The sequence below is a fragment of the Diprion similis genome, chromosome 8 (assembly GCF_021155765.1).
Source record: "Diprion similis isolate iyDipSimi1 chromosome 8, iyDipSimi1.1, whole genome shotgun sequence".
Classification (NCBI taxonomy): Eukaryota; Metazoa; Arthropoda; class Insecta; order Hymenoptera; family Diprionidae; genus Diprion; species Diprion similis.
In genome coordinates this window covers 14,781,473-14,805,922 of record NC_060112.1, presented here as the reverse complement: position 1 = coordinate 14,805,922, position 24,450 = coordinate 14,781,473, and the positions used below count along the sequence as shown (strand labels likewise).

At 39.5% G+C, this 24,450-nt stretch overlaps 1 protein-coding gene across 5 annotated transcripts; it reads right to left on the bottom strand.

The window, feature by feature from the left end:
* On the bottom strand, positions 1 to 20,232 carry LOC124408556 (ecdysone 20-monooxygenase). 5 transcript variants are annotated; one of them, XM_046885565.1, is made up of 11 exons: positions 20,096 to 20,232; positions 8,282 to 8,419; positions 8,051 to 8,191; positions 7,733 to 7,931; positions 7,389 to 7,582; positions 6,130 to 6,325; positions 3,951 to 4,113; positions 3,656 to 3,822; positions 2,753 to 2,831; positions 1,730 to 1,927; positions 1 to 1,518 (listed from the first exon to the last, which is right to left on the bottom strand). In XM_046885565.1, the coding sequence occupies exons 2-11, from the start codon at positions 8,397 to 8,399 to the stop codon at positions 1,402 to 1,404; spliced, it is 1,572 nt and encodes a 523-aa protein (XP_046741521.1). In that variant the 5' UTR covers positions 8,400 to 8,419; positions 20,096 to 20,232; the 3' UTR covers positions 1 to 1,401. The 5 variants fall into 5 exon arrangements, with proteins under 5 accessions (XP_046741521.1, XP_046741519.1, XP_046741522.1 ...); XM_046885563.1 differs by lacking the exon at positions 20,096 to 20,232 and adding an exon at positions 18,984 to 19,215; XM_046885566.1 differs by lacking the exon at positions 20,096 to 20,232 and adding an exon at positions 19,030 to 19,215.
* Between the last annotated feature and the right edge of the window lie 4,218 nt (positions 20,233 to 24,450).

Sequence of the window (24,450 nt, the reverse complement as noted above, 5' to 3'; positions counted from 1 at the left end):
GTCTTTATCAAACCGTGTATAAACAGAGTAGTCGCAGACATATTATACCTATGTTTGTTATACCATCGACTGCAACGTTAGATCAACTAACGACGCATAAATATAAATATACCATACATTCATATTATTTTTCCAATAAAATATGGTATAACTGTAACATCCTTATTTGGAAACCAATATTTGTACCAGAAACATTCTTCCGACAATCGAAAAATATTTTTCATATACAGATGTCCTTCTTAAGTTATTTTTACGTGGTCTTAACCACAATACCTGATACCTGTCTAAAATCTTTAAAGCGGACAGGGTCTTATATGTTTCAAACTGACTATCTAACTTTTTGTATGATAATAATTTTTTTCTACTCATCGCTCACGCAGTAGACAAGACTAACGGGATAAACATATTTCCCAAAACTTATCGATGATAATTTTTGAAGATGCTTGGGGACTTTGGTGGTTTCATTTGGTGGATTACATGGCCCAATGAAAATAATAACGCATTAATTATATGCGCAACTCTAGTTGACGTGTATTTATAAACCAAATTCACGAAACTTTTAAATACGCCTGAGAGAAGAAAATTTGGTAAAATTGATACAAACAGGTAGTAAGTATAAGAATCAAACCGAATTCGTTTTCATTTATTGACAAACAAAAATAAAACAGACGAAAATACTTCTGACCATCATGTATACTTAACAAGATACGACTAGCTAATTTCTTCACATGCTAAATCATACAGTTATTCGTGCACCATCGAGAACAATAACTATAGCTGCTACACATTATCGTCAGAGAATTACACGAATAACGTTAAATAAATAACAAAATTTACAAGCGATAGTACGCTAATACCAGAAAACATTATTTTAATGTATACATATATCGTAAAATATTTTGTTGGAAAATACACTTGATGAGTCGGAAAAACAGTCATATATAGCATACTTTAAATATTATTAATCGTAGATTGTGTGGGTATGTAATATGCTACAATGATTAAATATGTGATCTTGTATTCGTTTGAAACAAAATATGCCGGGTTTCACCTTTGTGTATAAATTATACAGAAATACAAATCTCGGTATCGCGAGTCCTTAAAAATCACATTATCGTATCGATCTCCATAATTCAATCGAGTTGAATTTAAATTATACCTGTATCACACCTATATCGCTATCAGTAATTTGAACGCACAAAATATTTATGAATACGTATGTAACACGAATCTACAGCACGAAAAGAAAACCGAATGTTCGATAACAATTGAAAAAATACTAATCTAAAATACACATATCGCATATGTACAATTAGTTACCCTCTGCATGATCCTCCTGCCTTCTGTAACCACGAGTAATACAGATAAATAACTTTGTTCAATTATTACAACAGTAATAATTCAATTCGCGATCAAACGATCCTCAAAACAAATTTTCACCGGTGGTTTCGGTGCAACTATAAATTCAAACTGCAATTCTAGATCTTCGGTAACGCTAATGTTAAATTCTCGAACCATCTGAAACATGAATCACAAAAATTGTAGAATTGAAAATCACAAACCATTTGACCATCGATATTTGTTTTGGCAAAAATTCCCTGCAATTATATCATGATCGAATTCTTATTCTTCCCATTGCGAGTTTAAAAAATCTAACTTTCCAAGCCATGGGCGCTTAGTACACAAATAATCGATAGTACTGAGAATGAGTATGAATTAATATCGATACCTTAGCTAGTATCAATTGAAGAGCTTGCTCCACGAAACGCTTTCCCGGACATATTCGTCGACCGGATCCAAACGGGGCAACGAGAAGAGGCGAATGAGGAACAACACTTGTAAGCCATCGTTCTGGCATAAATTTGTCGGCATCTCGGAAATTCTCTTCTTCCAGGCCTGCTATCCACGTCTGACACAGAACTACGGTCTAACGGGAGAAAAGGATTAAACCTTTCAATCAAGGAATCTCAATGAAAAAATATGCACGGTGTTCTACGAATATTATTTGTCAGGGTTTCCCTAAATATAAATTCTTCAATACTCCAATTTTTCCTACCTGTTTTGTCATTGAAATCAAATTCTCTCTGCCAAGCCTTCTACCAGGTTTTGCGGTTAGTTATTATTATTCTTCCTGTACGAATAACTAATACTTAACAAAAAAAAAAAGAGAGCAACTTTCACAAGGATTTATTATAGCATTCACGTTCATCTGATTGTCGATAAGCCATGTACTTTTTGGCAAAAATAATTCCCTGAATTTAAGAAATTTTTATTATCGCTTTTGTTAATAAACCGTAATAATTCCAATAATTTTCTCTCAAGCCCTAACATTGAATTTTGTGTTTGCCGCATATGAAAACATCTTTAGAAACAAGATATATGTGTACTTCTTTTCTGATTTAATAGTAATCAGTGGAAAGAAAACAAAAAACGTATAGTATTGTATCTGAAGTCTTTCTGGGTATATTCTAAGGATTAATATTTCGAACCGTTTCAATGCTTCCATCGTAAGACCAGAGTCTCTGTAGCAAACAATGATGCGACTATCTTTGCGGATTTTCGTAGAACACCCTATAAATCAACTATACGACAGTGATTTTATAAGCAACTTATTGTATAATGCATATCCGTCAGATATAAAAAAAATAGAATTTAAAAGTCGTGATACACTCGTTATATTTACGAGGTATATGGATGAAAAAATGAAATCATTTTAAGTATCGTATAATGATAATCATATGTATAGTCTTACGCCAGATTTGATATCATATCCTCCCAATTCCATAGGCTCTTCAAGTATGCGGGCTATGCACGGTGTTGTTGGTAGAACTCTATAACGATAAAAAAAAACCAGCTGTGGTATCGCCGAATACAAAAATATGTTATACCTGTTCGATATCTTAAAACTACGCGGCCACGTTTCGGAACAGCCAATTATTTCCAAGTTGTTTTATTTTTCCTTCTGAATTCGGGTGAAATATGACGAAAGGAAAAAATCGATTCAATAAAGATAACATAATATAAATAAATCAGCATCATCAATGTAAACCGCAACAGCACGCGTCTGTTGTCTGCAGACGTCGACGGAAATCTCGTCGCAGAAGTACCAATGTTAATTATCAAAAGCGATAAACGTGCAGTAGACGTACATACCTATGTACGAGTAATGTATACTTAGCATCGTGCACAACGAGATAAGCGATTATACATTATTATCACGCATATATGTATGTATATGGCCTTCGCGCGAATTTCAAGCGTTCAAGTTCATTCTTGAAAGTTTTGGCAACTTATCGCCGATTGGAATTAGAATATGTGTGTGTGTATGTTTATACACCGACTGGCAAAAGATCTTGTTCACTCATGACATTAAACGTCTTATTTATTTACTTTATTTTGTTTCACTTTTTCCCTCTCTTATATAAAAGATTCAAGGCGATAAGAATATCATAAAAATTCCTGAAGAATCGAGGATTATAAGATATACATACATATATCGATGGGTTAGTCAGCTATTTTTAAACACTTCAAAAACTGTCGTTTCTGCTGTCTCACCGTCATTTCTCAAAATCATATAACATCTGGGCATAATAATATAATCTCCGTAGGTGATACGATAGAATAAATGCGCGCATGATATAGATTCTAAAATTACCTGTATGCCTCGAAAATGCAAGCGCGGAGATACTTGGCGTCGCGCAAATCATCCGCGGCAAGATTACATCCCGGTGGTGCAAGGGCGGATACTTCCTCGTGAAGACACCTCTGCACTTCTTTGTTACGTCCGATTAGATCGAGAAGAAACACGAGGGTGTTACCAAGCTGAGTGACAGAGAATAAAATCAAACTCCGCATATCGAGCGGCGGTTGGAAGTATCATTCCTTATATATATATATTTAATAAATATATATTATAACCTACATATTATAATACACGGGGGTTAACTTACGGTATGAATACCAGCGGCAATGAAATCTACAATCGCAGCTTTCTTATCCCGCATATCCAAATTCTTTTCTCGCAGTATAGATTTGAAAACAGCTTCGACCGATTCGTCGTTCGCGTCATCTCGCTGATCCCACGTTGTGGTATCCAGAAGTTCCGATATCGTGCTACGCGATAACCACAGAATAAATATCACGTTTTGCAAGTTACCTTGAAATTAGCAAGTCGGCATGTGCATTAATGTACCCAAAAAATGCAGTTACATAGTAATTACTATAAGCACAGTATTTTAGGGAGTATTATAGGTGCTACATGCGGATGATATAAGTTAGTATTAGTGCACCGAAGAAATATATTAGGATCCGTACAATAAATAATATTTTCTAAGAGCCAAAGTTTCAAAATAGCCTTACTCGATTAAGGGGAAAAAATGACATCCCAATGATTATCACGCTTAACGTAATTTCTCGAAGGAATTCCACCACCATTTCATAGTAATTAATTATTCAACGTCGAACTATTAATTTTAGTGTGTGTATATTTTTTTCTTCACTACAAGATGTTTACTGTTTGGTTAAGCACATCTTCGGGTCGGATGAGATCGGAATTCTCTTACCCACCAACAAATCACACGCTCAAATGTATTTCACTGTATCATAAACTGCTTTATCCTTGTGGGCCGAAATCTGAACTATGAGAAGTTTAATTTAATTCAATATTTCTTTTTCTACGTAAATATTCTTCAAGTCTACGAGGTATATGCACCGCCCTGTAAAAACTTTACTGATTCTATCCAACATGTAACAACATATCCCTCGATACTCAAAACAACGTTTTTCATAATATTTCTGTATTTTTCAATACTTTTCGACGCGTACCTATGTTACAATATATATTACTTGTGCCATGACGAGTAAGTTTGTAAGCGTGACAGGCTCACAATCAATTTAACATTATACGTAGAAGGTGTATGTACTCGTAACGCAAGAAAATGCTATGAAGGATTGGCGAAGAGAAAAAAAAAAAACAATAATGACATTGCAATAAGAGAAGAAAACGTTCGCGGAAGAATTGCCTGGGTATTGATTGTACTTGAATACAATCCGAGTAGTACGTGCATATAAAGGTATAAGCACACCACCTACTTTAACACCCACCTATACGTATACGTATGCAGATTGCAATTGTGAGGAGATGGGAGGTTGTTGCCCGGTGAGAGGTTGTTGTACCTCGAAAAACGCTAATTCACGTAACTCTCGAGGAGCTCTCGGTTCGGCTTATGTAGTATGTACATATGTGTGCATATATGCATATACATATAGATGTATACAAACACACGTATAAGCTATGAGTTTAGACACGTCGATTATGCTCTATGTCATATACGAATATATCTATGACTATGCACGTGTGTTTGTGTATATATAGGTATGCACATGCGAACGCGATCCCCACACGTATATAATTAAACCATAAGCAAATTTTGCTACATCGTAAACGTCTATAATATAAGACCTGTTATCAAGTGAGGCACTGTTACGTAAAACACTGTCTATACACCGCTGTTATACATATCCGAGTACACACCCTATATCCTATATAGGTATGTATATAGGTATGTTTGCGTTGCAATAAACTGAAGAGCCACTACCGCGCGAGTGGTGTATAAATATATGCACAATACACACACATGCATGCATACATGTATATGTGTAACAAGAAATCTCAGGCGTTATTTAATTATCTAATTAACTAAGGCTCATTTTCCCAAGACCCTCTCCGGTCTCCTATCGCTATAAAGAACAAAATATCACACATTGTAATAAAATATGTCGTGGAAACAAATTATATATTTGCTCGTCACGGTTGATAGGAAGATAAAAATATACACGATAAGCAATTTGCGCTAAACACGCTTGTTGATCTTATGACATACGTGCAATAATAATATTGTAAAACAAAAACTATATTCTTTCGGCATTGCCACCGGATCTGTATATGTATATGTATACATATATTGGCTGCCAAGTATGGATAATTAGCTAGAATTGTCACATGCAGCAACAGCTAAACAGAAATTCTTCCTTCGATAAAGCTTCGATATACCGCATGGTATGGGTATGTATATAGAAGGTTTTCCTGCGAACCAGGAGGCAAAATGTATGAAAAATAATTCTACTCACTCATAAATGGCATCCTCGCTGGAAATCAACTCTGCGTATGCTTTAGTAACGACTAGCTTCCACAAAGGGAGACCGTAAAAAGCATCCCGCGATGCCCGGAAGTGAATGCGCACCGCGTCAGCCAGCCTAGCCGTCAGGGCTCCGGTATCTGGCTCAAGAAATCCCAGACGTCGTCCCAAAATCAGGGTACACGTACCTGCAAAAACCGAGGGACACGGTGTTCCGATGTTTTTCTCTTTTCGAACCAAGACTATGCAAATAATATAAAATATCAGCCTTTAGCCGCAGTTTCGTACCTTCGGACAAACCCGACTATAAACGATCCTGGCTTCTCGCATTTTTCCCTTTTCTTAGCTCACCATTTTCTCTCATGCATTTTGTTTCTTTTCTGGGTCTTTTATGTTTCTGCTTATTTTCATCGCGGCGGTCTCTATTGTACCCGTCAAGTCTGATATTCGCGACAGGTTGGCAGGAGGTATTTTTATACATACAAGTTAGAGTATGGGTTTAAAAATACTAATAATAATAATAAGAATAATATCGGGTAAAAAATTTTCAAGCAAAATAAAGGAAGACCGCGATGTTTACGAAAATTCGTCCCACGATGACGATGTCATCGATGGTATTATCATATAGAAATCAACCTGTTCCCTGTGATTATACCTCTGTATTAACACACACAGCCGTCTTTCTTGGCCACCACGGATAAAATTCGCTCGCGTTAAGTGAAAATTATCCGCGTATAGTGCCATTATTATTCCCGAGTCAAATGAACCACCGATTTCACTGCTGTTTACAACGTGTAAAAAACCAACGTGCTTCAGAGAATTTTTCCATTGCACTCGAGAATACTTTGTGGAGAACTTTTTTTTTTTTTTTTTCTTAGCGCAATATTACAAATATTATTATTACCAAGTGACAAAAGAGTGTATATTTACTTGTAATTTACGAGACACGTATTTAGGGTACGTTATTTTCAAAATCTTCACATCGAAACATACGATCCGCAACAACGTTTGCCAAAAGAAAATATAAGATCGTACCATGTACATCGAGGTGAAGAGAAAGAGGTAAAAAAAAAAATATATAGAAAATAAGAAAAGTCAAGCTGCGTAATAAACGAAACACTGCAAGCACAACGTTCTCGTCAACCGTCACCAGCGATTCTGCTGGTTTTTTATTCTCGTTGCAGGTAAAGTTGTGTTGCGGGATGAGGAAAAAATTATGAGGAAAAAAAAAACTAGAAAAAAAAAACTCACTTTCGAGACCCATCCTGTAGGCGAGTTCCTCGAATCCCGTGACACAGTTGTGCTTCGTCTCCTTCTGCTGACGTATAAGACTAACGAAATCGTCGGTGACTTGATTCAACGCCGGAAGGAAGCCAAGGACCGTTGTTGCACTCATTAACTCCGGAGTGAGAGCGCTCCGTAATTTGTGCCAAACTTCCCCCTGCCTGTTCGTAGCGTTGGAAAAATTCAACGTTAATCGTGCATAATAAATACTCAGAGTCATCGTCCAGATTTTCATCCTCGAATCCATCGGCAATAATCCTTGCGGGATTCCTGATTTTCATTTCGGTATTCGCGATACGCGTTAAACTCACTCGTTCACGAGTCCAAGATTTGTGTAACGATCCGGTCTCGATCGGCGATAGTACGAAATAACTTCGGACGGAGGTCGGAGGGGATACCGAGAACTTCGCCTTAGAATCGCCTCGATGTCCTTCTTCGCGAAGACCGAAACGACAGGCCAATTCCACAGCGCCTCCTCCTTGCATATGCTTCCGTAACGGCGATGCAGGTCTATTCTTGAATGAAACATTCCTCATTTGACTATCCGTCGTTTGTCAGTTGTTCGTTGTACATTAGCGAGTTAATATAACGGGCGTTTTGGTAAATGAAGCAGCGATCGAAAACCTTACCTTTGTACGCGTCGTGTATTTTGGTCATCCGATAACTACCCAGAAACGTGTATATCCACCTCGTGCCGAGGACGGGGAGGCCGATTGGTCCTGGCACATCTCGCAGAGTCCTGCGTCGTTTCAGCCTTTCCGTCGACGATACTACAAGAAATTTGATACATGAGTTATAAATAATTAACCAACTATACGGACAGCCTCTATGTTTCTGATCGTAATCTCTGGTATTCTTACCGGGACTGGTTGGCAATGAACTTCCTGTGGAAAACCACCACGTGGGCCGACATCGCGTGGCGAGTATTACAACGGCAAAAAATGCGGCAACCTCGAACCAAGCTCCAGACAGTACCATGCCGAATTGGGACACGAGACCTAAGACACTTGGGTTATTATAGCGTTATAATCCGCCGCGTTCCGTCTTTTACCACACTATATACAAACGAATCTATGGACATAGCGCGTATAAGACGGAGACTGCAGCTTGCACGAGGGAGTGTACGTATACATATTATGAGACGCGGACCAGTGGACGTTTTTCTTTTTTGTTAAGCGATAGAGGCTTGTAAATATTAACAGATATATTTGGTCTCTGACTGCACAAATAAATTTTATTTTCTACTGTATACAGGTGGGTAAGTATAGTATACATATATGTCCGTATAAACGTATAACGACGCGGACCCCAAAAATACGCAGTTACGAGGCACACATTCACATTATTATAATAGCCTGCTCTCAACATTATCTTACCAACAGTAATTTCTGTTATTCGGCTCAATTGTACACAACTACAAGCTATACATGGTAATTAATAATAATCGTTTTTGATTAAACGAAAAATAAATGTACAGTTTGCCCACATATTCTGGGTGCAAAAACAACTCGACATCAGCTGGTTGGAAATTTAAATTTGAAACCGGTAAGTTACGTGTTTTATGGATTCGACGGAAGCCAGACAGCAGACTTGTAAAAGTTCCGTTAAATTTTGGTAAAAACTTTGAGCGTTGAGTCGTGTTTGCACAATTTTTATACATTTTTTTATATTATGAAAACAATGTTATCTATTGCATAAACCTTGCTTCGCACCATGAATAAAAGTATCATAAAGCAAATAGCGGAAATTTGAATAATTATTATCTGATATAATTAAACGATAGAAGATTTTGAGTAGTTCATTTTCAAAACGAAAGACCGAAATATTTTTCCGTAAACTTCGTTCGATAAGTAATATGAAAACATGCACCCAATGAATAACAGAATAATCACGAACTATACTGAAACACTTTGCAGAACATAACCTCTTCGATGAATTTCATGTTACTTTATTCAAACTTCTCTCTCGCAATCAGTTATTGTCACTTCGGATCAGCAGTATCTAAGTTACGTCAATTTTATTGCACAATCGATGGAACCATCTATTCGCGCAATTCCCCGCAATATTCTGATTGTTTAAAAAAATAAACGTTGAAACGTATGTCGAATCGGTGCTACATACTGTGTACGAGAATTACTGCCAAGATCTCGGTACTTTAAACATGCTGGGAAGAGCTAAGCTCAACGGACAGGATTTTGCAGCAGCAGGCCAAGATATGCAGTTGCGAAAAATTTAAATATATGGTATTCAGATATCTGATTTTAATAATACGGTATATAAAATTAAATTATACGACTCAACCTGCGCCCGGATCTCCAATTTTTGTTAACGATATTTTCCCGCAAATTATACTGCAGTGTATTTACAAATTCGTGCGGAACTTTCATCGCGAAATTATGAATGTCAACGTAACAAAGTATTTAAGTAAAACGCACATTGTTGCTGTTTTCGCAGTTATGTAGGCACAGTGTGAATCCTAACATCTGCTAGCTTTCCGAACGAAGTTATAGCCATTATTAAGACAGCCATGACGCTTCAACTGATGCACAAACGAGACGTGTATGAAACAGTTCGTTGCGTTTCATTTTAATTTCGTGATGTGCACCACACATGTATATAATATGGTGTAAACTTGGCGGGCGATAAGATTTATGTCTGTTACCAACGTCGCAGTGGATTTGAAACCGTGTTGCGCGCGCAGAGACTCGAATGTTACAGATAAGCTCAAGATTTCCGCATCAAGAACAAACGCTTCATTTTCATCAGTTCTTAATCTGTACTGACCGAATACCAGCAAATTCAATTAAGGTATCCAAATCTCTTTCACGGATCGAATAATTCTCGTTTTTAATTAAAGTGAGCGGAGCACGAAACTTGTTAGTGAAAAATAGAATTTGTTTTTGGCGTGAATTCGGAATTTACGGATTCAGCGTGTTGCTGTATGAATAACCAAACAGCGGCAAAATTCACAAATTCCACGAACTGTTCAAGCTTCGGAAGCCACTTCGAAACACGAGGTTTACCCTATTACCCTACTATTGTGGCAACCCTTGAAAATCCACACGTGTATTAATATCGCACACGTGAAAACCTGATGCTTCTTGTACTATCTGGTACTACAGAAATAACACAGTGAAAGTATATAATGATAGTCGGCAAAAGGTCCGCTCCTTGGAGATTTTTACGTCCCGATCTCGCAGCCTAGGCGAATGTGCAGTGACACGAAAAAGTTCTTGTAGAATGTGGAGCTTTCTACTCCCAACGAAGCTCTGATATCCGAATAGCAACGCGAATGAAAGCCTCGAATGATCTGGCTATACAAAACTTTCCCGGGTCAATGTGCGTAACTTTTTGATAACCAAAGTCGAAAGATCGCACATCGTAAAGTGGTTGATTGTATAGAATTTGGATCGCACAGATAACTTTCGCCCGATTAACCGTTCGTCTATAGAACACTGTTCAGTTTAATGATCTCATCGATATCTCCGGCTCAAAGTCAGAATCGGAGAATATAACTATTATCCATCCACTCGATCACATACTTCAGTAAAATCTGACCCTTCTCTCTGATATTGAACTAACGTTAGGTGAAAAGGAGCCATATTCATGGCCTTATTAATTTCGTTTTACTCCGCAGCTGCATACCTTACACTTATAACTGAACACATTCACTATACGACCTGACTTCCGAGTTAGAAACAGCTGCAAGAACTTACATTTAGTCTCGATCACACATAGTTATGCGACCCAGTATTAATGATCATGATAAAATCGACGTCATTTTATTAGCACGGTTTACGTTACCACGACTTTTACCTATCGAAAATTTGACACTGTACATTTATAAATCTGAACAGGCATAAAAAATTACCTCAGCAGCAGTTAAGCAATTTTCAATATCTTTGATAGTCGTTTGAGAAAATTTAATGATATTATTAACTGAAAAAAAAATTTCATAATCACAGAAACAACAGTATTGAGAAATATTAATGACGGTACGATGTCCCCGTGATTACAGAATAAGGAGAAAATGAGATATTCCAACGCTGCGATTGCACGATATAAATTTTTTCAATCAGTTCTTTAATACTTTCCACATATTACATATGCAAATTAGGTGCGTAATATGTCGAAGTAGACGCACGTGTAACCTACAAACGGGTATATTATATACGGAAGTGATATGTCATATATGATCAGAACGCCGAGAGCGGACTATGCACAGGTAAAAAAAAATGTGATTAAAAGAAGCGTGTAAAAATAATTACAAGTCACAATTCATGTATAGCAACGTGCGATAGCATATGTGCTACACATATCAGACGTAAGCTAGGTATAAGTAATGCGATTACTCATTGTGTACACTTTCTTCCGGCAAACGAATACGTCAGCGGATCCCCCAAAAGCAAGAAAAGTACATATCAAGAAATAGATAGAAACCGAGAACACCGATTCGAAGAATAAAAATTGCGAATGTACAGCTCAACGTGATATGAATTTATAGGCGACAGGTGTTAGAGCGTATATACCTATATATACGCAATAAAAGGTGAAAAATATATGGTTTAACACACAGTGTTATCTCGAGTGAAAATAATCCCACTTCGCAGCGTTAATTCTTTCTTTAAAAATCTTGCGAAATTTTTAAATATTTTCACAATGTCACAGCTGCAGATAAGGCGTAACTGACATTTATTCTGGAAGCGTAGCAATTTTTCTTACTGACTATAATGAAACAAGTTTTCACCACCGTACAAACATAAACGAAAGAGGGCTGTCAGCGCTGTATGAAGGGTGCGTGAATCTCGCGTTACACCGCACCATGCGCATGGTGCACTCAAGATTATATAAGCGTAAAATACGTCGAGCTAAGAGTGACACGAGAAGATCAGAGTAAAGAGAGCGGAGAGATGAGTGAGAAGAGAAAATAGAGAGCATTAAAGCGAGCGTCCAGTATAAAGATTGAGCCTGCCATGTGCGTTAGTGAATCAAATCGTCGGAGCGCGGGGCTGACGATGAACGTCGACGTTTTAATGTATCAACGCGTCGTTTGCTTCTGTACCTACTTGATGGGGCATTGAGTTTGTGGTCAAGAATAATTGACACTTCGACGACTTCTCGCCCCTCGGCTCCGCATCAAGACAATGCGTCCGGCTCTCTCAATCTTTCCCATACAGAACGTACATAACTTATGCCACATAATGAAATTCCATGAGAATCTATTCGGTTCGGATGCTGCGCCAGATTAATTCTCACAATTTATTTTCTATAAATATTTCGTAGAAATTATCTGCAAAGTCGTGAATAAATTTCTCACAAGATTTTCACCGCTTATATCGTCCTTCGTCATTTTTCATTTTAAATTAACGTATAATTTCAATTAAGACATCTCAATTATCATACATAAAGTACAGCTCTAGGCTCACCCGGATTTGTCGTTAACAATAAGTTTAATTCATTAAACTCATTTGAGCGCAGTTCCCCTTGAAAATTACGTGCCTTCCAGGCAATTCGAGCATTAGAGAAACTCAATACGATGATTAATGGACGGGCTTTAGACGAGTGGGTCTAAGCTTTCAATTTCTACAGAATTTAATTCGCGATACACGTTTCCTCGATACTACAACTATTTATAAGAATTATCGTGTATGAATTTAAAAACAGCAAGCAACGTAAATTACTGAATCAAGTTGCCTTTTGATCACAAGCTATAATAATATACAATTGTGCATGTAAAAAATACGAATGTGAAATATTACATTGTAATATAAGAGTTCAATACTTGCTCGCATACAACGAGCATGCGGTTATCAATTGTGATCAAAATGTACACAATAATTATGGACATATATCAGTACGTGATTGTAAATCAATAAACGTATGCAGTTTATAATTTTCTTTTTTTTCCGCTATTGTATATTCCATCCATATTAATCATTATTAGTCAAGGATAAATGTTTTCGCTAAGTCTATGTTATCTGTACAAACGATTACAGCATATTAAAAATCACCTAATTGCCACACAATCTGATACAAAAACCGATTCGATCGGTTTTAAAAAACCGATCTCTTACACGTACGCTTTTATACAATTCACGCATAATACTTTGAAATGATCAGGTCAAAAGTTACCGTTTCAAATATCCGTATGACACCCGGTTTAAGTACTTAAAGACGTGGTCTTCGATTTTCTCTCCGAAAAAGTGCAACATCAAAAAAAAAAAAGAAAACATTTTTTCTATGACTGAAAATGAAATATAATGTTCTGCAAAGCTTTCAAATAAAACTACACGTGCAAATTTCTACATACAAAACGGGCAACAACCATTCTTCGAACTGATTGATCGGACGTTGCAAATCATTTAAAATCCCCCAGATATGTTATAATTAAGAAAAAATAGATTCGACTTTGAGTTACTTGTATTACTTTCTTTGCCACGAGTTACTTATGGTTTCAATTTGGGCATTCGTTGTACTCTGCATGATTTTCAGCCTCCGTGATTTCAATATAGATATATGAAATTTTTTTTTCACTGTACCTAAATATACAGCAGCTCGTACCTACAATGAGTTTTTAAACGGTGTCTATAAAATAAGACAATGTTTGTCACCACAATGTGAAATTGTCGGGCAAAAGTACGCGGTGTGTCTGCGGAGTAAAGCATGGATTACCTATCCTCGACGTAGAGAGAAACGCGACCATCTGGAATGAGCGGGATTGACAAACTCTCGCGTTTTCCAACTAGGAATGAAGATGCATCGTTTTACGAGTCGTTTTATGCATGCGTAAGGTACGTCTGTTATCGATATTTTATAAAACCTGAAACTAGATGCAATCAGGTGTAAGTTTACAAACCGCGGCTGCAAACGCGCTTCATTGTCATGGTGAAGCTATGTTGAGCAATTTTATTCATGTAACCACCAAGCGGTATTATAATACTACGGGTACAAAGCGAATTGTACTTTATGGTACGCCAAGCGAAAGAAGAAAAATACACAGAGATACAGAAATGAATTCCAAGTAAATATGGGTCACGCGGTATGGAAAGACGTAACTCAGGTAAGTATCCTGTGTTATAAGGTGCGTGTTTGCATATACGTGGTATTGCGTACGTCGTACGTCACTCGCGAAGCGTATATAACGTCCTTTAAGGGACGAATTCAGAGGAGTAGAGATAACGGAGAACGATATTACACTCATCCGAAGGAAGAAAGTGTTTGAATAATAAACAGGATTGAATCATAGCGGTGCGTTAATTTCAGTCATGCGTAAATATATAACACGAATATATGCACCATATGGGCAACCATCAGTTGCCCGGGTCGTTAAAGAGGCGCCGGTCATTAAATTATATACATATATGCATATATACACATTCGTAAGAGTGTATCTAAGGTATTCGCTCGGCAAAGTGAATGCGACGCGTAGTTGTGCGTATAGCGTACATGACATCATGGATTTTGAACCATGCACCAGGACGCATGTGACGCCGCAGGTTTCTCATGTTCGTTAATGTAAATAGTGCAGCAATGTGTAACCAAGTAACGAGCTGAGTCTGCAATGTGGGATATTATGAATTGTTTGTATAATAGAGAAGTTCGATAAGGCCGCTATGATCGTTTCGTATCTGTCATCCGAGTCCAACAAACACCGATTTTTCTCATTCGCATAAATTGTACACATTGTTAACGTACATGTATTGTAGAGAAAATGTGTACACACGTATACGGAGGTCGGCATCGTTCGTCAATAAAAAGGAACGTATTATAATTGGTTTATCTCGACCCCCGACCCATTTGTCAACCCGTACGATCGGTCCGACGACGCTAGGACGCTTTTAAACGCCTCGAGAGCCGCGCGGCGCACCCTTGACGCGAAACGCTCCGGACGTCCTTGACCATCCGGCAAGATCAGCCCTGGACTTCCCTCAAGGTCCTTAAAGCGGAGATACGCGAGAAAGCGAAACTTACAATCAATCTCCAACACTCGATCCACGCAAGAATAAACAAATACATATTACTGGTACAACACCACTACTTGCGAAAGTAAGTTAAGAAACGAAATAGTTTTCCGTTTTCTTTTGATTTTTTTCATGTTTCATTTTAATTCTTTTTTTAATTTCTACCACCTATCCGTGCGTACAACTATACTCACCGTGGCGATCGATGCAATAGTTGTTAAGTAAAAACCGGACCGCAACCCAGGCGAAAAGACGAAGGATAAGCGTAAAAGCCGGTAGCGCGGGACCCACTAGGCGAAGGATGCCATCACGCCCGACTACTTGTGCCATGTAACGTGCGGGGGGTGTATAAATCCTGAAGGCTTCGGAACGACGAGTCGTGTGTCCTACGGAGGGAGTTAGTTGTCCCCTGACATTTGCAATATCTGGTAGAGCTGGGGAAGGCGGCGCGGGCGTCGTCGGCATCGGCGTCGTCGGCGTCGCGAGGTGTATTAACTTACGATTAGATGAGCAAACCCGAGGGTATATGTGTGGATAGCGTACGTACACGTGCACATGCACATAGGTGTACATACATGTAGGTATATACCTGAATGTTTACGCAAACGCAATACTAAGTTTCGAAAAATTTTACCGGACCATCAAGAAGTAACTCGGTTGGCTCGCGTGGCTCGACTCAGGCGGGACTTGACGCGTCGTCACAACCTAATCGACGTTCTCCTCATCCTCTCCTCGACACCGTATAACGTAGAACGGGGCACACGTTATTGTTACAGAACCTATCGACAGACGTACGGCGTGCGCGCTGATAACAACCGGCGTCCTCGCAAATCCCTGCAGCTTCTTTCCTCTCCTCCCCGGTGAATGTTTTTTCTTTTCTGTTTCTTCTCGCGCGCGCGTGTTTGTTTGCGTGCGCGTGCGTGTGTGTGTGTGTATGTGTGTGTTTGTAGTTTTCACGCAGCTTCATGTGTAACAAAAAAGCGATCGAACGGGAGACCCCGCCACTGAGCTGAGGGCGAAAAAACTTGCTGCGATATGTTAAATTCGCGGAATAAACTGGGAATTTTTACTCTTGCAGGAAGCGGACTGAGTGACTCCGTTAATTATCACATTATACAACTGCTTGGAGAATTATAAACGCGGGGCACGACTCTTGCTAACGAAATCCAAGACTCGAATGCGAACGCGACGGTGTTACAACCTATATTATACACCTATAGTATATTGTGCAGAATAAAAAAAAGCAATGTGTGCACCACCCGCCGGTCTCGCGTATTACAGGGTTCAAGGCAATTAAACGTTACGTCATTGCATACTGCAGAATAGTGTGTATATTATATATAGATACTCGTGTACGAAGGGAGAGGCGAATTACCCACGTGTACCGGTTGTTGTCCCCGCGCTACCGGGACGCGGTGATAACCGCGGACGCATCCGGGATCGCGATGTACATGCGAATGAATAAGCAGAAGCAGAAGCAGAAGAAGAAGAAGAAGAAGAAGGAAAAGGAGAAGAAAAAGAAGGAGAAGAAGAAGGTGTACCGGTGTGCAGAAGAGGAACGAGGATCTGCGACGACTGGCTAACTGTTTCCCCGTTTTCCTGGCTGCGTCTCCTTGTCTCCTGGGCGTCTCACTGCGTACTCAAGACGCGAAGCAGCAAAGGCTCTACCCGACTCCTCGGCCTCCCGAGGGACCACCGACAATCGGACCAAGCAAAACAGTGACAAGACTTCTATGATAGAATGGAATACAGCTTCCTCGACGCACGATGTGGAGGGCAGCAGTGATACAGAGTGATGAACTTGGGGGGGACTCTCTTTCTCCACGACGACGACGACGACGACGACGACGACGACGACGACGACGACGATGAAGACGATGAAGACGAAGATGAAGATGATGAGCGTGATCGTGATAACCGGGAGAGCCAATTTCCTCTCCTTACTCTCCCGGTGCCGACATTAAGCTGCAACTTGTTACTAGCTCTCAGCTTCTTTGATTACCGTAGATTCGTATCGCATAGACGTAAAGCTACGTGTACTCGAGAGAACTCGTTTCTCTATACACCGGTAACATCGATGATATCGCTGGTGTTCTTCTTTTCCTTATTGGCAGTTATTTTATTGGCTGTGTACAAAAATTGGAGACGGAAACGTGAAATCAAAACTACGCGCTCCGTTGTCGCCGTCGTAGTCTAGTTGGAAAGTCTATTCCATGTTAGTCGCAAGTGGCTTACGACTAGATAGAGAAAAACTCAAAGTATAAGCTTTAAAACGATTGTAGCGTTTGAGGCGCACGCGATTGGGTTTACAAATATCTAATGATTGAGAAACAAGATCGTGCAAAGACAAATTTCGGACACTTTCATCTCGCGATCCATGCGATAAACGTATATAACAAATAAACTCAAGAGCCGAGCACCGTTTACTGTGCGGGTCGATAAAAGAAACGCTTCGTTATAGGTATACGAAAAAACAGTTAACTGACTGCAGCCTTTCTCCTATCAAAAATATTCAAGTTACGTAATCACACCTGTATATATATACACATATATATAAATATATAAATGACACGCCGCACGTCAGGAATGTAAAGGCATTTTAAACGTGTTGATTTTTACCGAGTGCAAAAAATAGGCAACAAAAATTGAAGCTAAGTTTCTACCTTATTATACACGGAAGCCAACTATAGAGACCACTATAGTAGATTTCAACCCACTTTTAACATGTCAAAATTGAATTTTCTATTTTAGTATCATTCTAGTAAGGTGAATGAAAAAATCGGAGTAGGCGTGTGTTTTTATAAACGATGAAGTAAAAAATATTTCAACTTTTAAAATTGAAAAATCGTTCACAAGCATAATATTCGCATTCGAAGGCTTCGATAAGCCCTCTTTTTTCTGTCTTACCCTTTCAAAAACCTCACGGTATTCCTGAGAAGTATTTGACGTTTCGCGTCTTCGACGTAAACAGGATTATTATACGTTGCGCGAGGTTGTCAAGTCGCGCGGTATAGACAGCTGCTTTTCGCGTCCATATAATTGTTAATTGTGCAAGATGAGCGATCAGACAAACTGATATTTCCATAATCAAGAATTCACTCGTTTTCACAATTTTGAATACCGAGAGTATCTACGCCATGAATACAATCGAACGCACTCGAACGCGAAACAACTTAAACCAACAAGCAAAGCTTGCCTAATAGAAGCAAAGTTTGCACGTCAGTACGTACCGTTTAATTTGTCGGATGTGTAAGAAATGTGGGATTCAAGACAGAAAAAAGTGTAGACAGCAGGCTTAAAGCAGTTGTAACTTTTTCGAGAGCACTTCTAACTTTTGAACCGATATTGCAATCAACCGCACCCGACAAACTTTGAACTTGTAATTACGATAAAAAAAATTTTTTTTAAATCAATCACAAAATATCTACAATTTTGTAAGAAGTTGTTATAATTTTTTAACCATTCAACCACAATTACGTATTCACAATCACGTATTATTTCGTTCGTTGAAAACTGTTTTATCAACAAAGAGAAAAAAAAAAAAACCATACAAATAATTACAACACTAGAATAGTAGTAGCATCAAAATGTTTTCACATGCCTTGACGGTTACACGAGCACGTATGATGTTTGAAAAAATCTCTCACTTCGGCCGCTGTCTCTTCCAACGAAGTGCGAATCTATCCTCGTATTTAACGGTCCACGGTCTCCATATAACCGAAGGTGCGAGCGTCGCGATGGAATGATGGAGTGACGGTTATACGTCGGCGTGAAGGCGAAGGTGGTGATCGGGTCGCGACCCAGGGACGACTATATGCGGGGGTAAGAATACGCGGAAAGTGCCACCGACGAAAGGGAAGAGAAAAGGGGACAAGAGACAAGTCGAATATAACAAGAGGGGGTGGACCCCTTATTGTTAGGTGGAATTACGGCGTTATTCCACCGCGCATGTTGCGCTTGTGCATCATTAAACCTATCCTAAAATCACGGAGATTACTTATCCCTCCCTCCCATCGAGGTCAAGCGATCGTTAACAATCTGCAAGAAACGTGCCGAACACTCGGAGTTCACTTGGCTTCGTACGAATTTGAATTAGGGTATCATTCGATAGCCTTTTTTTTTAAGCGATTTTAAAAATAGACGTGATTAATATCATTACATTAAGTGACGAACTGGTATACCTATAAGTTGACACATCACCGTGCCCCGTGCGTGGTTTCAATGCCACGCGTCCGTGATAAACGGTTTTTTACAATCGACAAGAACCTCACTTACGAAACGGATTATTCCCGATTTATCTGCGATCACGTGCACGGTGGGGTACTTTCTTGAATATTTATATACATATTCTTACGCTTGACGATCACATAGGATCGTATCGAATTTTCAGGCAATACCCGATGGCATTGCAAAACCAACGAATCGATTCACCTTGGCCATAAATGTTTTTTCATTCATTCGTCTGATAGTCAAGTACGGTATATTAACACGTGGTTCGACTTTTTATTCGAAATCACTTTCGACAATGATTATACAGAGATGGTCTAAACTATACAATTTGAAGTAATAAATCCGGTAACGACTACGCTAAACTACCCTGTAATCATCGAATCGCTTAAAGATTCTTCATTCGGTAAAAGGATAACAATTCAACCTCCTTGACCTTCAACTTAGCGCGAGACAAGTGTGTATAAGTAATAACGGAGATCTTACCTTTTATCACATCGGCAGCCTATAACGCCCCTGGCATCTCGTGTCTTGGAGCTTACTAATTGGTCTTGAAAAATTCTTTCACTCCAGGTGTGATTTAGACACAAGAATATAGCAGAAAGTCGAAATGATCACAGCACGGGAGATTACCCCCCAGGGGTTTTAAGAATAAACCGAAAACACGATATACAGATGCAGCAGGAGTTCTGCAGAGCTTTGCCACCACGCACTGGTTTCAACTGTCGCACTTGGATTGAACGTACTGGGACTGCCTACGATACAGAGAAGGCGGGATAAAACGAGCCGGTCGCGTCTCAAGTTCGCGATGTATAATCAACGGTGAACGGGTGTCGGATAATAAAACGTGGAATTTTCGCTGCTAAAAGTTGTTGAAATTTCATCCATGTCGAGAGTACTGCGGGTACCGAACGAACGGTGAACCGTTATCCGCCGACATCGGCAGCAAGTACCTGCACGATGCAGGGTTTCTCTCTGTTATATCAACGAGTCTATATTAACCGGGCGAGAAGGAAGAGCCGCTTGAGAATCGGGTGTGCGAGAACCGGCGCGTTTCTACCTCCATAGCCGTCTCAATGGTCTTACCAATTGTAAGAGGAAGCTGACCACTCCGAAGGTCGTAGAGCGATTAAGTCTGCATTATGTGAGCGGTATACGCGCCAAGTCTAGACGGCCGTTTGTTTTCGTTCCTCTCTCGTTCTCGTTCTCGTTCTCGTTCCCATTTCCCGTTTCTCATTCCCCCTCTCCTCGTTGTCCTAAATCTAGAGTATTGTCCTCTCGTGCTTCGGCCACTAGCAACCCTCTTCAATAGCGAAGGATGTGGATTAGAGCAGACCTACGGCCTCATCCCCGGTACCTTTGTGCCAGACTGTTGATCAGACCGGGTTCCGACGAAGTTTCATCACATAACAAGACAATGTTGGTCCGACGAAGGTCACTCGAGAGGCCAAGGGGTCTCACCCCGTCACACTTCGGTAGGCGTGTAGAAACAGGTATCCTCTGACAGATTCGTTGCAAAGTGAACAGTTAGTTTCGTTTCATTTTTCTGTTTTTTTTTTGTTCAATTTTATTTTTATTTTTATTTTCTTGTTTTTTCCATAAAAAAAAAAAACGAAAATACGCACAGAAAACAATTCGACACGTGTCGCGGACGAACTGAAAATCAAACGCATGCATTATTGTTGATTGCATATTGTAATCTGAAATTTTGTATCGAGCTCGGCATAAGAAGCTGGATCAACTTTTTCAACGATCCCCATTCACAAGTCATACGTACACATATGTGTACATAAATACTTACCTACCAGACTGGCGTAGTAACTCCACCTTCGACTACTGCTACAACGACTGGTTTGACCAGGAGAATCTGTTCGCCCCGTATATTAAACGTTGTCAACGATTTCTTGTGAGCTATCTTTACTGTCTTTAACACTATTTCGTTGTTTTCAGAATGCTTCAACTATATTTTCTTGTTCAAGAATTACATCACTTATGTTTTACAGCTATATATGTATATTAAATATGTATATATATATATATATATATATATATATATATATATATCGATGAGTTTTTTAATATTACACCAAAACAGATGACGTCAGTAACGGAATCTTGTAGATCATCTGAATTTCTCAGGGTTAAACGACAATTATCATATGTCGGGATATGAAAATGAATTTCATGGACAGGAAAAAAGTTTCAACGAAACAAGATACACGCGTGGTAGGTATAACCGATCGATTCGTGCTGTAACAAAACCGTTATACACCGGGCGAAGAATTCGTCCGTAGATGACGTAACGCAGGGTCTCGAAAGGGCCAGAGTCTGGATCCCGGTCGACGGACGAACTGATCGTGAGACCGAAAAAACACGCCGTCGAAATGATCGCGTTGCGAAAGGAACAAACGAAAAGATAATCCTAGATGAGCATATGATTATTACCTAATTTGAAATTGAGATTAAATAAGCCTCATATCGCGATGTGACCTCACGAGTTACACCCATGCTAGAATCCCTGCTCCGAATGACTAATTAATTAAACGAATGACGCTAATTAGCGGTAAACGATTTTATACGAGGTACCAAACGGAGTTCCACAGGCTGATGACATATATCATCTGAATGTGTGGATGATGTTAGGGGCCACGCATCGCGAGGTTCGCCAGTGAAAGTTCAAGACTTCCGAAGTAATGCTATATAGCTAAGATATAGAAGCTTCCCAGAGTCTCGTCTCGACTAGCCTGCAAGGTCTAGCTATAGTAGGTAGGTAATTAGGTAGATTCTTCCGAACGCCTGCTCGCCAATCCGTGATTCACTCCCGGTTACGTGTGGGCTGGTCTAACCTGAACTCGTCCTGACTCTTCCCCGATAAGCTACACGCCTATGCCTACGATTAGTCCCTCTAGCCAAGAAACTACGGACTACTCCTCAGACTTCTTGCGTAAGCAGGTTCACCGGCGCATACAGCACACATCCCTTCTTGCTTCGATAGGTTTGCTTTCATCTCCGATCCTCCTCTCTTCTCTCCTTTACAGATATCAGCGCCATTGAGTCAAGTACGTGTAATCGGGCTTGCGGCATAGTCATATTTCTATGCTCCACAACCTTCTTCGCGATGTAGGAGAGCTTCGATATAGACGCATGTCGTATACGTATACTTATACGTATAACACGTAGGATCGTACATTCTCACGTATTTCTCTCGGACGCACGCCTGAGACTGCGATGCTATATACATTTCAAAGACAGCTCGCGGTTCTTGCATGCAAAGAGAGGTTTTAAGATAAGTTCTGCAATGCTCGGAGCTATCCCCCACGTGTAGCGATGTGATGCGAGGAGAGAGAGAAAAATTGGGTAGTTAAAATGAAGCGTGCATACGAGATAATCGTTATCGCTGACCGTCATATTATGGTGGTGATTACTTGCTGTCGGATGATATTGAGTCTTCGTATAACGAAATTACGCCGAATCGCCTGCAGCTGCAGAGATTATACAATAATAAGCATTCATGCATTAACGATGTGCTAATTATTTCACGTTTCAACTCTAAAGCGATATTGAAATACCTAAAACGAGTATCATCTACAAATCCTCGATCTTCATAAAACTTTATCTCCCACTTCTGGCAATTAAATCTGAAGAATTACCCTCATTTTCTAGTCATTTATGTACGCGGAAACCAGAGGAGAAAAATATTCCTGTGGACGTCGGCAACGTTTTGAGCATCGCATATCGTCCTGTCCAGTTCCCCAGAGGGTTCAACGTAACCGGAATGTTGCTTGTCGGAACGCTTTACAGTACGCGGAACGTTTCGACGTATACATATACGTGTATTACTTTTATGCATTGAGAATATCGGATGTAGGGGTAATCGCCCTGCACTCGGTGAGTATTCGCAGATATATTTGGTAGAAGCTGCCGCGAATCAGGAAGTAACCTGACGACCGCAGTTCGCTGTAACTCTGTTCAGTGGTACGTGAGGCGACTTGTCATACCCGATATCGAAAATCCAATAAAGAGTTTGCGATAGCATGGCAGGAACGAAAATCATTTCCGCATCCGCATCCGAAGCCAAAAGCGTCCAAATTGTTTCTGCCGTTTTTTTTTCGGACTGTGTCAATTATTGTCTCGGACACAATCAAACCTTCGGTATTTTCAAAAATTCCTTTCTGATCAATACTCCAAAAATTTTATACTGCACGTATGTGGGGGTGTATCGCATACGTAGACGTGTGTTTGAACTATCTGATAAGAATTTCTGTTACGCGGCTTTTGTTCATTTCTCAAACACATTAATAATAAACCATCCTCTGGACAAAATGAAAGTGAAATTGAGATCGAAGATTGCGTGATGAAACTGAAAATTGGCCCGTGGTAGACAAGTCCTTAGTTCTAAAAACTCGATTTACTATCAGCTCGCGGTATGAGAGGTATAACATTGCGAGCCAACCGGTTATCCGTCATTATACACACGGAAAAAAATGTAATGTAGATTTTACATCTGTTGCGATAAATATACGGACATCACTTTTTTAGACTCAGATTTACATCAATTGTGGTAGAACTATCAAAGCATGTTGTAACTCTTAATACCTATTGGTTTTGTAACTCTTATTATCGGATTTGTAAGTCTTGCCACAATTGCTGTAGATTTAACTCCAAAAAAGTGCTGTCCCTGTATTCACCATAGGAGATGTAAAATTTACAATATTTTTCTATCTGTGTACAGATAACAATTGCGTATTTTAATTAGACAGTGCTAGACTACCTGACATTGACATCATAAAACTGCGATCGATCGTAGTTTTAATCTGTTTTACCACGGAATATTCTACACA